Below are 16,618 nucleotides of genomic sequence, written 5' to 3' on the forward strand. Positions count from 1 at the left end.
TTTGGCCAGCTTCAGCGATTAGTTCTGAAGTCACTCCTTCAGCAGGGCCTATCCCCAAACACATGTCCGGTTGTTTATCTGTCAGTAAAACTACTTCACAGTGAGAGAAATAAGTATTACTGGAAAACAATTCTGTTAGAAAAATTACTCTTCCTGAAGAGCCTGAGAATGAATGTGATTATATGGAGGATCAACTCAGAAAAATGATATCAAATTACTGCATATATCTTCTTTCACACTACCTGACCTCTTCCCAGTCACATGTGCTTACCTCATTCACAAACAGCAAATTTTTAGTGCTAGCAGCAACACAGAGCCTATTTCTGTGTGGAAAATGAGCTGTACCCTTTGCTGTTTCATGAATCACGAACAGAACTGTCAACTAATTCTGATCTCAGAAGTATTGTCAGTGATGTTCAGTTGATGATGTATGAAACAGATATCAAATTGTTTTTCAGATACTAGATTAAACTTTCCTTGCTGGCAGCTGAAAATGCTGTTTTGAGTTGTAAGCTGAACCAATTTGATATTGAAAGCATTGTTGAAGAATACAATATGAAATACTAATATTCACTGCTTGCAGGATTTTTTCTGCTTATAGCCACAGAATTTTCCTTAATTGCAAAATAGCTGGCATCTCAGCATAACTGTATTTTGAAAAAAGGGAAATTTGAAAAGGAGCAGTGAGAAGCAATAAAATATTTTATAACTGATGCTTGGCAAGCAGACGTTCCCATGTGAGGTCCTAACTGCCGGGTAAATGGCACTTTGTTGAGGGACTTACTTATAGTATAGTAGTCTGAAGCGTTTATAAACTCTAGTTTATCTTGCTAGTCTAGACAGGACTTAAGTACGCTCTAACTATATTGCCGAGCTTTATAATAGCTCTGTGAAGCCCAGAGCAGTGATCAGAAACATAAGTAAAACATTTTTGTCCTAACGACGGACGTTTCACTCTTCAGTTTTAAATGTGTCAGGAAATTGCGTGGTTGTGGCTCAGTCTTGGAGGAATTTTAGCAAGTAGATGATAAATCTTTTTTTTTTTTTTTTTAAACTGAATAGCTTTGTTTCTGTAAGGAAGTTGCACTGAATGAAAAATTTCTTGACTCTTACCCATTATCTTAATTAATGGTGAGATAACTCAGAAAAATCTCATTAGGAAGTTACTGGCTCAGTAACTGTCCTATGGATGGCCATTTCCTCTGTGGTCTCCTTCCACTGTGCGATAAATCACATAAATGTTTTAGAGAGATCCACATCGTGCAAAGACCATGCAGAAAAACTGGAGTGCAGTCACGAAGCTCTTACTAGGCAATATGCTTCCCCGCTCCATGAGCCGTAAGCGGTAAAACAAGCCCATGTGCCACGTGAAGCGATGCACGGGGCAATGAGAGCTCACGAATAACAGGGTTACCTGAGCTGCCATGCCAAGCTGAGGCAAGCAGGGTGGACCCGGGATGGCAGCCGGGTCTGGCCGGGCGTCCCCATGCCAGGCAGGGCTGGGGTGATGAGGCAAGTCCCGGCTGCGGCCAGTTGGTACAGCTAAGAAGTTTTCTGTCAGATTTTTTCGTTTTTTTTTTATTATTATTATTCTACGGGTGATTCTTCACTGTTTTGTCTTTCTGCCTCTTCCCTTTCCAAGGTAGGAGTGTTCCCATCTAATATGAGCTGCTATTGCACTGTTGGCAGGTATATGTGGTCTACGAAAGTAAGGTCTCATCAAAGACATGCTTACACAAGAAATCTTCACAGCATGAGAAAATTACCAGAGTAGATGAATGAGAAGAATTTCTGTCGTGGTTACTGCTGGATTCGAAACAGGAACAAAATAACTTACAGGCTTACAATTTGTGTCTTGTCCCAACAATTGCAGCCATTTAAAAATTAAGGCAAATGAAACTTACACAATGGTTTTGCTGTAAAGATTGCTTGTCAAAATATGGCAGCTAAGCCTACTGGCCTGTACGAGATCTTAGCTATCATGTATATCCAAAGAATCTGGTATTTTTTCAGAAAGCAGATGTTATTCCTTCAGATGTTACTGGAGATAAATTTTTCTTCAAATAATTGTTTTGATCATATTTGCTCAAATAAGGATAAATGTTATTTAAAAAAAAAAAGCCTAATTTTTTTAAATTGCTGTGTCAAAAATCATTTACGTTTGAGACAGTGTTGTATCTTCATGTCTCACAAGTTATTAGGAGCACTCAAAAGTTGGAAAACCAAGCCACTTTAATTTTCTAAATAGAAACTGCTGATTTAAAACATTTTCACTTAAGGTTTTACTGAAATCCGTAGTACTGCTGGACTATGGCAATTTTTAAATCAGACTTGTAGACATACCCTTACTCAGCAGATTGCTTTTTTATTTTATTTTTATTCTAGTGTATCTCTGAGCAATTTCATTATTTTTTTATAATGATATTAATGTTTTATAAAAGGATGAAACTTTTTTTTAGTTCATACTAATCTGCATTGGCAATGCAAATTTTGTATTCTTATGCAGTTTTTCTGAAAACTGTAGATCTGAGAATATACCTTTTAAAATCACCATTCAGCAAGAATCATGTGCTTAATTAGGCACTTCATATGGCAATAATTTATCTTCTAGTTTTTCAGTTCAAATAATTGAACTCTAACTGAAAAAGCAATCAGAACTGCAAAAGCCTCATCTTATGTTTTGAAGCACAGCTATGCATTTCATGTGGTTTTACAGCAGAGACAGAAATTATGCTGTGCCTATTTAAAATATTTTCCAAGTTTTTTGAATGAAGTGGATTAAATGTCTGTTTTTTTCCTAAATCTGAATCCTGAGTAATTTTTTCAGGCTTAAGGTTTTCACTATAAGCATTTCACTTGACTTTGTTGATTTTTACAGTTCCAAGTCATCACAGTTCATGTACAAAGCTAAATTGTTTGCCGTGTTGAATTAACCCTAGAATATGCTTAGAATGTAGCTGTGACAAGTGTGGCCTTTTCAGGTTTGATTCTTTATAATAAATATTCACTCTTTCCCCCTTGCTATTTTCCGTGCCACCACCTAAAATTAAAAAAATAAAAGTAAGCTTGAAAACTGCTTGAAAACTTCTACCTTGTTGGGTATCTTGTGAGTCTTTAGTGCTAGAAGATTTGTGGAGGGAAACCAGATAAATCTCTCTCTATTCAATTAGGCAACCCCCTAATCATTTCTGCTGATCACATTTCGAAGAAATGAACTAATGTTTGTGTAATTTCTTTTATATGTTTGTCTTTATTTTTGATTCCACTTAAATTAGTTGCAAAACTTTCTTCAATGGGGCTAGAGTTTCACGCATATAGATAAGAGCTGATGAGACAAAAGACAAAAGTTGGAGGGCAAAAATGCCAAAACTAAGACTGTTGCTTGTTTTATATCTGCTTAGCATTGTTGAATTTGATTAATCAGTGAAAAACTTGAATAATGCAGGGACAGTTCTGGGTTCTAAATTTTTAGGTAAGTGCAATCTCTGGAAAACTGTCCTAATTCTGGTAGTTATGTATGTATTCTGCATAGTATGCAAATACCTTGGTTTAAAAAAATGCATGGTCGACTACTTCGGCTTTTTCAATCCATTCTCTTTTTTTTTCTACTAGGGTGGAGTGAACGGCTTGACTGGAGAACTCGAATTTGCAGAAAATGGGGGGAATCCAAATGTTCACTTTGAAATTCTGGGGACCAATTATGGAGAAGATCTTGGCAGAGGCATCCGCAAAGTAAGGCTACATATATTTAAACAAGAGGCTATTTTTTACTGATTTTTTTAAATCTTTCCTTTATTCCATGCTAATAAAAAAGTATTTAATAGCAGATGATAACACATATTGCATGATTCAGAATAGTAAAGAGCAAGGAAAAAAGTCTTGGCCTTCTAGACACCCATCCATTTTTTTAATTGCAAAGAGGCCCTGAAGTAGCTGATGTTGATCAAGGTGTTGCTCGTAATACACAACGTGTTAACCTGCAGGTAGACTGTCCAAGAGACCAGTGAAGGCTGTTCTTTTGTAACGACTGCAACTATATTTTCAAAATAACAAATTTTACATTAAAACATATTTAGAGCATCCATATTTGCACTCGATGCTTATGGTCACAATGAGATGCTCCAATAGTTGGATGTTTAAAATTCATAGCTACAGAAACAGAAAATTATTGCAAAATAAAAAATTTCTGTGATCTCTTGCTTTCTGGAAGTAAGTACGGGTTGCTTTAGCTATAGCAGAAATGAGCTTCTGCATAACAGGCGTGATGTTAGGTCCTCAGCTGCCAGACACAGCCCAAATACTTGGACGTAGATTGTTTGGGGAAACTGTGCGCATCTCCCAGATAAGTATCTGGTACCTTGTCTTGGCATTTGGGATTTTTTTTTTACATATCCTGTATAAATAAAGGTAAGTCCGCTATGAAGAATGAGGGAAGCAGGTCTCTATTTGCGATATATATCCCTAATTTAGTGTTGACAACTTACTTTCTGAGATGGTAAAAGTAGCCAAAAATCACAAAGTACCTTTCAGAAAAATAGAAGACTAATAGACTTTTCCAGGAGCAACTCTCATCCAACAATTCAAAGACAGATCTCTTGAAAGGTAATATACTGAGATTTCTTCATTTGGTATATCAGATCACACTGTTTCTCATAGGTGAGGAACCTGAAGTAATTATCTCAAAACAAATGATAGAGAAAGTTATTTTGATATATGTAAACTGGTCCCATGTGTCAGTGTCACTGTATGATGAAGCGCATCATTTGGCTGCATACCTTCTGTGATAACAGATAAGTTCTTCAAAAGAAGAGAGATTAAGAAGGTAAAAGTATCTCTAAATGCCTGAAGTTTTTCCCTGCTTTCCACCAGAACTGTTACTCCATTCCTGCTGTTTCGAGCTCTGTTTTATCATCTGTTGTCAATAGCTGAATGTACACAAGTGCCTATAGCTATATCACCTCAAGCAGAGATCTTGCCAGATGCTTCAGAAGCTAAACAGGGCTGGATCTTGTTGGTATTTGGACGTGTGTATTGTAAAGCCTTTAGGCGACCACAGTGCTGGCTGAGTCTTTATTCCCTCACCTATAAATTGAGTCAGCTTCAACATATTTGAACTTGATTTATTTTTCATGCTATGCGTTTAGGAGCTATTTATTTTTTAGAGCAACTAACTACTCTTTACTAAGACAAATCCGTATGTCTTCGTTTAATTTAATTGATAGGCTTTGGCTGTTTTTTGACTTCAGGCCTGTCTCGGTGAATGCCTAAGTGCAGCATCCAATTCTGGACTCCCCATATTACAAAACGATGGAAGAGAAGGAGAAGACAGTGGCAGAAAGCTGTAGGAAATTAACAGAAATATAGGAAGGTTACGAAGCTTTTCTTTCTCTTTTCTTATGGTATGATTTAGATTTATAGTGAAAATTTAAACGGTGGTATAGTTTCAGGAAGAGACTAATGAGTGCGGGTGTGGGCATGCAGAAGGTGTACAAAGCAATGAAATGTTACAGACAGGCTTTTTTCCTGTTTACCCTTTAACATAGTACAAGGACAAAGAGACGCTCACTGACTGTGAAAGAAAATAGATTTGAAATTGGTCAAAGAAAATACAGTTTTGCACAGAATACAGTCAGGTCATGACATCCTTTGCCGCAAGACCCTACTCAGAAGAAAAGCAAGTTTAAAAAAGAGTAATATACTGAAAATACATTTTTATTTGTTTGCTTTTTTAAACCTATTTGGTGAGATGAACATTTAAAATAGTATGTACAGAGTATAAGAAAATTTTCCTGTTGAAGGCCACGCTCTAAATGTCTGTCTATCCTTAGAGTTTTATGTGATGCAATGAATATGGTTAAAAAGAAAGAACCGTCCAGGGCAGACACAGATTTAATCTATTCCAAAGATTGTTTCTAAACAGCATTCAGTGATTCAGAGAAAACTCTAGAAAGTCAAAATAATTCCAATTAAATATTTTAAGTGAATAGTAAATAGATTTAAGACAAATATAGTTTTTATAATGAAAGTCACAGTTAAGATGAGAAAGATACAGTTAAAATGCAATGCAGGGATCTAAAACACTTACATCAGGGAGAGAGGAACACATTTTTTCTTTCAGATGAAAATGCCAGATATTGATTTTACTCTTTTGAATAAAGTTCACATATTTTAACTTAAGATTAAGTTTTACTTTATAGGTTATGTGCCACTAGTGTTGGAAGCAAATCACAATAATTACGGAAGTCAGATATATTTTTGTTAGCAACACTCTAATTAAAGTGCACTTCAAATTTTCATGCATTTTGTGGTTGTGAGTACCAGGAACTACCTGTTTTGATTTCTCAACTCTAGTGGAAGCAGCTGCAATTAGCAGACTGAAATTTCTAAACAAATGCATCACCTTTAATTAACATTTTTCCAAGTACTTTTATAGGAGATAATGAAGGGTGAAATCATAACAAAAGACCCATTGAAGTCATTGGGACGAGAAGTTCACACCAGGTCAAGTGTATAAAGACTTTTTTTTTTCTTTACCATAAGGAATAATCCATTGATTTTAATTAGAGCAAGTAAAATTTTAAAAAGCACTCAATTTCTCAAGAGTCCAAATCCTATTTAAAATCACTACCCTCTGGGTTCTCGAGTCATTCAGTTACTTCTGAAAAGTTCATCTATATTCGCAGATTTATATTCCTAGGATTTTAAAAAGGAAACAATTAGAAAAAATCAAGGAGTATTCTGTGTGTGTTTGTCTGTTCTACTTGGCCAAATAAAGCCATGTACCCACCAGAAACCTCTTGAAAGTCTCCCCTGCAACTTTCATGGGCTCCCATCACCACTAAAAAGCAGTCAGTATTCATGTGGAAGCTCATTGTGTCAATGGGCCTTTATCTAGTGAGGAATTGGCAAACTGAGTAGCGGGATTGCCTGAAATAAAAATTCTTTGTCTTTGCGCTGTTTTTCTCCGGAAGGTTTATGTCCTGACAGTACTGGTGTCCGACACCTTGCAGGCAACAAATGGCTTAGGCCAGGTGGGTTATCCGAGCCTGGTGCTTGGAGAAATACAGCCAGATCGTTGCCAGATACTGAGTTTATTGACACTTGGCGGTGTTGCTGTCCCAAAGGAAGAGCAGAAAAACTGGCTTTTACATATTGTGCTGTGGCCTGAGTTTGTGCAGATATAGATATGTTCAGGGGGAGACAAGGGAGTATTTCTGACATTTCTCTGTTGGCATTTGTCTGTTGGTATTTGACATTTGAGTATGTATTCTTTGACATTTAAATTTCAGTGAGGTACTTTTATCTATATTGCTGAAATAAAAGCTCCCATTCCTCTGAATAACCATCCAACAAACAAACGCGCAAAGGGGAGTTGACTTCTCAGAGGAGTACTGATTTATATCTTTGTGGTATAGAAAACAGCACCGCAGAAATAAGGTGATTTTCATGTTTCTTCCGGAGTCCTTTGTAATCCGGAATGAATTTGTCCTCAAAGCTTTGACGTTGCAGCCTTGAGTTTCGGAAGGCTTTCTTCCTGCTGCTACCACTGATTTTCTTACCACGTATGGCCGTTTGGAGAACGGGGTGCATTTTGTTCTCTCCATATATCACTGGTGCCATGCACTTGCCTCCCGTGCTTTTTCCTTCCCTTTCCTCTGCGGCTTTCCTGAGGGGAAAAGAGACCAGACAGCAGGCTCTCACCTGCCTCACTCTGCATCGCAGTGCCCATGTCAGGACCTCCTTCGCGGGCAGGTCACCTAGGGGTGCCTCAGAGCACGGAGCGAGCCGGGGCCTTCAGGGAGGTTGGCCCACGGGCGTGCAGATCCGCTGGGTGGGCTGCCGAGCCGTTAGGGAGAGTTACGGAGCTGGGCAAAAGCGGGCGACAAGTTGAGTCCCGTAGGGTGTTTCAAGCCCTTGAGGTTTGTCCCGTAGGATTTTGGGACTCGGTCATTTAATGTCTCTTTCCGAAATGCTTTTCTTTTGATGACCTTAAGGGAATAGTATATATTTTATATTATAATAATATATGAAAATATAAAATATATGAGCATATATAATATTATAAAGTATAATATTTAATCCAGTATCTCAATCCCCAAGCATTTCATGTGAATGCGAGTAAAGAAGGCTTTTGACCATACTGCCTGACAAACTTGCGGTTCTTCTCTCCCTCTGCCAGGGCTAATGGCAGGACTTTCTCTGCGCAGTCAACACGTGCAGGCTGTTATGTTGCAGATTAAGGGTTACTTGGAACGTTTTATCATTGTTAAATTTGTTCAGAGATGTGAAAATTGTACTGCACTCTATTGTTTTCCTTCTAGTAAAATTGTTACTTCTTCCGCTTTGTCTGAGAATAACTGTTGATTACAGTAACAGCATTGGTTTATTATCAGGTGTATCAGTTTTTCTTGTGCGTGAAGAAGTGACGTGTGTTACGCCCGTATATTTAGACTTCTTGGGGAGGTTGCTCTCTCTTCTTACCAAGCTAGAAACTCTTCTGTTACATCTTTTAATTTCTTATTCCCTTCTGCTTCGTGAGGTAAAAAGAGAAGTTAGTCAGCTCTGCTGACACCGATGAACTAACGCTACTTAATAACCAAGAGTGGGCAAAGTATTTTCTTCTTGGGTAGCTTTGTGGTTAGCTACTTGAGGTAAATGATAGGTTCACCTCTTCCCTTTGTGCTCGTCATCAAAGGTAGAGCTCTGTCATGTGAATTAAAAAAACCCAGCACTTAGTACTGTAAGCTGTGATCTGTTTCAGCTGTTTCTAAAGGCTGACATGCAATTTATGATGTGACTGAAAGATATACTTGCAATTTACGGAGTTGTTATTGATGGTGTATTTTTTAGTGAATTGAAAAGAAATGTTGGTGCGTCTAAAAGCTTTGCCTCTAGTGTTGGTAGAAAAGATAAACTTAGCGTGCTACTAACAGGTTATTCTCCTTAAAGCCACTTTAAATACACAAGCAGCCTGTGAGAAATAAACGGCTTAGTGCTAAAGGTAAAAATGTGATTCAGTACTTTGGTCAACTGAGGCCTGCTGTTGCAGTTCAGCACAGTATTAAACCTGCTGTAAAGCTGCTGAAGAGTACCGCTTTCTTCCTGTGATTCAGCTCTAGGCAGTACATGAAGATACAGTGACCAGTTCTTTGCTTCCACAAATCTTTTGTGAAATTTCAGTGAAACTTAATTTGGCTAGGGACTGTTGGGAATTTGTATCTTATCGTAATGAAACTGGTGTTAGTAGAAAACAGTAATTTACTTGAAAATGCACTTCTGTTCAGGTTGAAAGTCAAACTAAATGCTGATTTGAGTCTACTGGAAAGTGGAAAAATGCCTTTACTGTAATTGTATGTACTAGACTTTTGAAGAGTAAGACGAGGGAGAACTGTATTCCTGAAATGTAAAAGTTCAAAAAACTTCCCTCTTTTGCTCTTGAATAAAGCATGTTCTTTTAAAATACGAGGCTACGGAAAGAGAGACAGAGACTGACTCAGAATAATCAATAGCCTGCCATTTGGAGAGTTTGCCAGGTTTCGGACTTCCTCAATCAGACGGGGGAAAAGATCTAAATCTCAGTCTTGAACAGCTCGCGTGTCTGCCCTGACCGCAGGCTGTTTCTCTGGACGAGTGAGTATTTCATGGGACATACCAAGTGCAAAGTAAAGAAGCCAGAGGCTGGTTCTGCAGCTCGGGCGATGCAGCCACGGGAATATAGGAGACCCAAGTTCAAGTCCTTCTAGTGATTATTTATGCAAAGCAGACCAACTGCTGCAGGAGATATAATGAGCAACCCGTTCCCTGCGAATTATTCACCGAAGAAGTGGGGCATCTGAATGAAATGCACAAGAGCCAGGGTCAGGTGTACGTGCAAAATCAGCACAAACTCTCAGATTCAAAGTGACTGCCACGGAACCAAGGCAAAGTAATTGCAACAGCAACATCCTACCCTACCGATTTCTCCTAAGTGGAAGCCCAGTAAACCGTGTAAACTCCAGCACTCGCAGGCCTGTTGTGGAACCTGTGGTAAAAGAGGAAGGGTGATTTTACGACGAGGCACCCAGGTTTTCCAGTCCGGAATAATAAGGTTAAGTGTCTGGGGTTAAAGATCAGCTCAAACAGTTGAGGTTTATCCAGTTTTCAGCATGAAGGCTGATGGCTTCTATCAGTGCATTTGTAAGGTGGGTGGTGTGGGCTGATGGCGCCTGGGGCTTGAGGCCAGACAAATCTTGCAAGCCTATTGATTGTTGCTGCGCTCTGAAATGAATAGGGTTTCGCTCCTGCATTGGGAACAGTGGGGAAAAAGGAAAAATGTAGAGCAGCAGGAAGGGAGAGTGCAATGAGACCCTGAGGAGGAGCGCTGGTGTCAAACAGAAATCCCTCATGGGGGCCTTGGTGCTGTATTGTATTTCTCTTTGCAGTTTTGACAGGGATGAGTCCGTCTCTCCTTTGCTCAGAATTTCTGTTCTTGTCAAAACTGATATGAATTTTCTTACTGAAAACTGATTTCAGTGGATCGAGAACTGCCTATTTTGACTGACTGCTTTCATTAAAAAAGAGATGCTTCTTTTTATATGTCTTAAATTATATAGTTCTGTATTTTTTATTCACTTTCATTCATCAGGATAAGAGGTTATATTTTACCCTCTCCTGCGGAAAATACAGTTGTCTTGATAGCAAAGAACAGGAAAAAAATATTTTCCCATTTCAAACTTATGTTTTTATTTTCCTTTAATATCTTGTTGAAAGAATGGAAACTTAGACAGATCAATCAAATAAAAAATGTCAGATCTAGGAAGTGTGTGAGTAACTCTATACTCCATTGTTGCTACAATGGCGTATAGGCAACAAAGAGCCTAACTACAGAGATTTCTGTATGATTATTTCATGCTTTGAAATGGACCTAAGAGCACAGAAAGCCACAGAACTTAATTCATTTATTTTTAGCCATTTTTTTCCTACCAAAATTTGAATAAGTAGAAATTCTTCTTCTTCTTCCTCTTTTTTTTTTTTTAATAATTACAGTGGGAAGGAGAACTTGGACTAGACTGTTGGTCACATTAATGTACTGTGTGAAACTTGATTCATATCTAATAGAGGTTTTTTGCTCATTTTTGGATTCTTTCTCTTTTCTTAACATGGGTTACAGTTGGCCACAGGCTGAACAGTCCTAGGGATTCTGCCACATGTGATGCTCCAAACTCCAGGTCTGCTATTAGTAACCCTTTACAGTTTTCCATATGATTGGTTGGGCCGCTTTGGAAATGCCTTTGTTACGGTTATATAGCTTTCTCTTCTGTGTGAGTAGCTGAGAAAGCCTTATGATGAACATGAATCTGCAGAACTGGCGGGCAATTTCTGGTGCATTTTTATCTTCAAATGCTTCAGCTGAGTATATTAGCTTTGTAACTCACTTCAGAGATCTGAAGTGCTCGGGAACTTTGAAGTGCCTGGAAACTGACATTTTAAATAATGTCAGAAGGAATTGTGTGGCTGATTTGAGAATGAACTTAATACTTCATTGCCGTCTTAGGCAGTAATGTTGCTATGTGATTTTGGAAATCCCATCAGGGACTTCTCTTCACCTTTGAGGGAGCGCTCAGTGAGTGCTGCTTCAAGGATGTTGTTCGTCATCCTTGAAATTAGTAGAATAAAACGTTTAGTTTAACCTTAAATGTTTCATGGCAAGGGAGGGGACTGGTTCCTAATTAAATATGAGTATATTTCAGAATGAAATTTTTCAAAATTTTCAGTGTATGTCATTTGCTTTTTTAGAATTGGTTTGTTTTCGACGAAAGCTATCTGATGAAAATTACTTAAATTCATGAATACTTTTAACTGAAATAAACATACATTTCCAGTAGTAAGAAGAAGTAATAAGTGCATTTTGCTCTCTAAGGAGGGGAGCATTTTAGCTGATTTGTAACGTGAAGAGGAAGATGATAACTTGACTTTCAGTAAGTTAAGTCTTTCTATCCAAATTTGGGTGTGAACTGGGTATTCTAGTCAAAAATTAATAGTAATTGGAAAACCATGTAGACAGGAAAGAAGGATGATAAAATATTGAGCTGCTTCCTTAACAGGAGGGATGAAGAGACAATAGTAGGAAATGGGTCATTTAGCCTTAGCGTTTTGAGGGTGGTGAAGGTTGTTTTTCAGTTTGCAGAATTGAGAACTCAATGCACAGATAATTTGCCTTGGGAAGGCTAATATGCGTAAGGGTTATAACAGATCTTAGGCCATAATATGTGGAACTGGGTCTGCACAGATTTCACATGATCTGATAAACTGCTTTGTCCTTCAAGAACAGTGGGCCGCGATTGACGTGATTAGATGGCCTGATGTGTCCTGCCAGGACAGAGCTGTGGCTCCTCATGGTAATAAGCTGTTGCTAATTTGCACATTTTATGAGGCTCCTCCTTGAAGATGGTGTTATGCAAGAGGCTAATGAATGTTGGCTGAGGCTCTATTGTGTGTCTGAAAGGCCCGGATGGCTCGTATTGATCAAAACTTTGCTGTATTAGAGCACAAGTCTAAAAGCAGATCACTGTTCTTTCACAGTAAGATTTCTTCTTTCACAACTAGCCTATTTATAGAAAAATGTGAAGGCGTATATTATTAGACACTGAATTTTTGTGTACAGCCCAGATAAAATCAAGGAGTCTTTGTGCGGAAAGACTGTATTTCAATTGAGTGTGATGCTGGATGATATTTTGTTGATGATAGTGAGTAGTTATTTCCTGCAGTGGGATCAGCAGACTTGATAAGCCCAATGACCTTCACCTCTGAGGCCACAAAGTGTTTGGTTTCTCTTTCTGCCAAAGCAGGGAGAACGCAAAACCACATGTTTAGTGCCCTGTCCCAAAGGCTGTAGAATCTAGAGGAGCTAGTTAATTTAGATGATGAAATGGTTAATTGAATGGAATGGAAACATAGGGCCTTCCTGTGGATCTCCACTGAGAGCAAATCTACCACCTCAGTCTCTGCAGCCGCAAAACTAGATTTAAAGTGGACAGGAGTGCGGGAACAGATTTAGTGTGAACAGGAATCCACAAAACTGCTAACAGCTCCCAAGTTCAGCAGAAGGACATGGTCTTCTATAGATGTGTGTCAGAAAGAATTATGTTGACAAATAGCCAAGGGTCAGCTGTCCATTCCTGGTGAGTGGAGAGTATTATCCCAGGGAGAATATCTGTTGACTGGATTGGGATTCTCAAATTTAGGTTGGACCATGTATGCTGGTACAGTAATTAGCTAAGCAGAAGGAGGAGAAATTATGCTTCCAGTTTTGGAAATATCACATTGTTTTCCATTGTTATGAGTGCTACACAGCCGAAAGTGTACTGACTCTTTGTTCACTGTATTGTTTTTAAGACAGGTAAGAAACTAATAGCAATGTTTGAAAAGACAACGATTTTTATCTCGGTGTTGTGTTTACGGCAATGCTGAGGTATGTTTCTGAAGCTGTAATCTGCAATTATAAGAATCTTAAAGTGATTTCTAGAGATAAAAGATTTACTTCTGTGTAATTGATAAGGGCCACTTCCTTATACCTTTTAAGTTCTTTACAAATGATGAGGATGATGAACCTTTCAATGATTTCATAATATTTATAGTTCTTTCATAATGTTGAAAAATTTTTATGATTCAGCTGTAAAATTACAGTGCTCATATTTTTGCCTGTTCTAAAGTTATGATATAATGCCTTAATCAAAGGGTAGGTTACAAAAAAAAATTAATAATAAATAGTCTTATCATGGTGTATCCCTGTCTAAAATTGCACGGCAGAAGTAATAGAAAAAGAGCAATTTGTATTAAGTCTCAAATACTTCACATTTTCATTTCAGTAAGCGGAATGAATTTACACATGATATAACCTCTCTTTCTGAAAAATAAAGCTTTTCAGGAAATTGTAAGCACTAATGAGACTTTGAATCCCTTCAGGCTAGAAGTAGATATGGGAGAGAATATTATGGTTTGAGGAATTCAGCAATGTGTGCCTGGATGCTGTGGGAGATGTGTGTTAGGAAAGAGTCTTATTTTTTCTTCAAATCCTACTTCTCTGAGTTTCTCAAAACCTGTGAAACTTATTATGGCCATTTCTATCTCCAGTGCAGTAGTAGAGAGAATATTTTTAAACAGGCTAGGATAAATTGCAGAAATATACTGCTTCTGTTGAAATTTGAGTTCAAATTAAAATTAATTTCAGTCTTATATGCAAAGAACCTTACGACTTGGTTTAAAAATGTAGTGAAATCTATTGAAACTGATATGTTTTATTTAAAAACATAAATTGAAGTTGATATCGATAAAATTTGTACCCAAACTAGTAAGTTATTAGGAACAGCTAATAACTTAATATATTTGCAGATAGCAGAAATGCATGTAGAGAGAAAAGTACATGATATGCTACAGGAAATGGTATCTCCCCTAAAATCCCCCCAGAAATAAAGCCCCTTATATTTTCATGCAGTTAGCCTGTATTTCCATCTAGGAAGGATGGAGCAAGCATTTGCCAAAGCAAAACCCGAGGTTAGGAGCCAACTCGTGGCTAGAGCAAGAAATGAAGGTTGTTGCTGTGGCTAGGCCAGAAAACCTAAGAATGATTGGAAAGACCCAGTCCCTTCAACAGTAATTCAAGTCATCCGCTCTTTCTTTTTGGTGCATGATCCCAGCATCAGTGCAGATATCACCAGTTCCCCGTTCTGTGTCACTCCTACGCCCTGCTCTCTTGTGATAATTGTGCTACCCTTTTATATATATATATATATATATATAAAAATCTTTGGCAGTTTTATGTCCTTTCAGTTTGTTTACCTATTTGTTACTTTGGCTCTTTGCGTTTCTTCTATCTTATCTGTGCTTCTTCATTGTGTTCCTTGGAGCTCAGACACAGTCTCATCTTCACTGCATTATCCTAATCCGTACTTCGCCGAGCTGCTGCTGTGTGTTATCTTGTTATAAACCTATTAGTCTGAAATGCTGGATGAGTGACTTGATTATACGAAGTTGGTTTGCAAGGAAACAGGTGTTTGTATTTTGGCTATGTTGTCTGGATTTTGAAGCATGGAGCTGTTATGCTTATGTGGCATAGGTAACTCTATGAATAACTATATTCACAAAATACACTAGTCTGGATAAGTGGTAGATTTTTTTTTTTGGCAAAACACGCTTTTATATTAACTAAGGTATTTATATGATAGCCCATAAAAATCTGACTTGAAGTATGCTTTTTAATGGAGTACATTATTAATGAGGATCAGTGTTTTATATGAACATATTCATGCAACGTGCAGCTTGCATACACCTCTATTGATCTGGCATTAAAACTGAATTGTATTTAAAAGTAATGGAATTATATTTTAAATCTTTTATCCTGCTACTTTGCATCAGTTAGGGTTTAAAGTGCTTTATTACTCTATTTATTACCCGCTAATAAAATATGTGATTTCCCCATGGAATATGCAAGTTTGAGGTTTCATTAGGGTATTTTAAGCTGTGTTATATACTTGAGACAGATAATTAAATACAAGCATACAGAGTAAGAAAATATTTTATTTAGGCTCTGGTTATATAGCATATATCCATGATTAAACCACGCTTATCACAAAGTGGAGCTGTAGCATTTAATACTTTTGTTAAAATATTTATTAAATTCGAAAAGGGAATATCAGTCCCACTCTTGCCGAAGCAGTTAAGCGGTTTCATAAACTTTTTCCTTTATATCATTCCTTTCTTCGTTAAGAATCGTCTTCATTTTCATCTTTGCCCTGCAGCAACTACCTTGGCTTGCAGTCCCCAGAGCAGCCACCCAGGCCTGCTGCTAGGTGTAGATGTTTCTGGCTGCCTCGCTGCGTTTTGCCTCCAAGTGCGTGCTCTGCTTCTGAAGTTGCAGACTCCACGAGCTTTGTCTTGCAATCGGCTGTGCACTCAGGATGTAAGCTCCGTAATAACGTTGCATTAGCGAGCAATTTCTGAGAATTTTCACCCTTTGCTGCAAGTGTGTAGGGTTTGGCATAAAAATATGTGAATTTGCACAACGGAAAAATCTGTGCAGAAAATATTACAGAAGAGGATAGGCCAAGCATTGAATTACAGGGATGCTGCAGTTCAAGTGCCACACAGACGGATGTTTTTGACTTGTTCATATCACTTTTACCTCTGCAGTGGTCTGTAGTAGAGGAAGGAACAGATGAGGTGGACTTGGTCCTAACATGGTAATGATACAGGCAGATATTTTACTCAAAAGCTCAATCTACAGAACTTTGATAGTCCCCTTGTCTGGCTCTTGCAGAAAGACTTTCAAGTGTAGCCTTTTGCTCACCATAGATTAAGGAAAACTGCATTTCCTCCAGATTTGGAAACCTATCTGGTCACAAATTACCTTTTGATATATGTTTCAAATTCACATAGTGCATTAGTCTAAAGTGATTTATAATGACTCTCTCGATATACCTGATTCTGGGTAGTTAAACTGATTTTTCTATTTGGCCCTGGGGCTTGTTACACTCTGAATACTGCGTGGAAATTATTGTCCTCTCTTGCTACTAACTTTGTTGTTGAAGACTTTACACCCTGCTTGCTTTTGGCTTTGCCACTTATTATGTCTGCAGGAAAG

The 16,618-nt window shown here is 38.0% G+C and overlaps 1 protein-coding gene across 4 annotated transcripts in view; it reads left to right on the plus strand.

The window, feature by feature from the left end:
• GRID2 (glutamate ionotropic receptor delta type subunit 2) overlaps positions 1-16,618 on the plus strand; it is a 718,520-nt gene that overhangs the window by 506,803 nt on the left and 195,099 nt on the right. For all 4 annotated transcript variants that reach the window (XR_011140833.1, XM_009674498.2, XM_068941563.1 and 1 more), the window contains exon 8: positions 3,613-3,732. Coding sequence is in view for 3 of the 4 variants with exons in the window: in XM_009674498.2 (XP_009672793.2) it covers positions 3,613-3,732 (120 nt within the window). In the remaining variant the exon portion in view is untranslated. The remainder of the gene's footprint in view (positions 1-3,612; positions 3,733-16,618) is intronic.

This window comes from Struthio camelus, chromosome 4 (assembly GCF_040807025.1).
Source record: "Struthio camelus isolate bStrCam1 chromosome 4, bStrCam1.hap1, whole genome shotgun sequence".
NCBI lineage: Eukaryota > Metazoa > Chordata > Aves > Struthioniformes > Struthionidae > Struthio > Struthio camelus.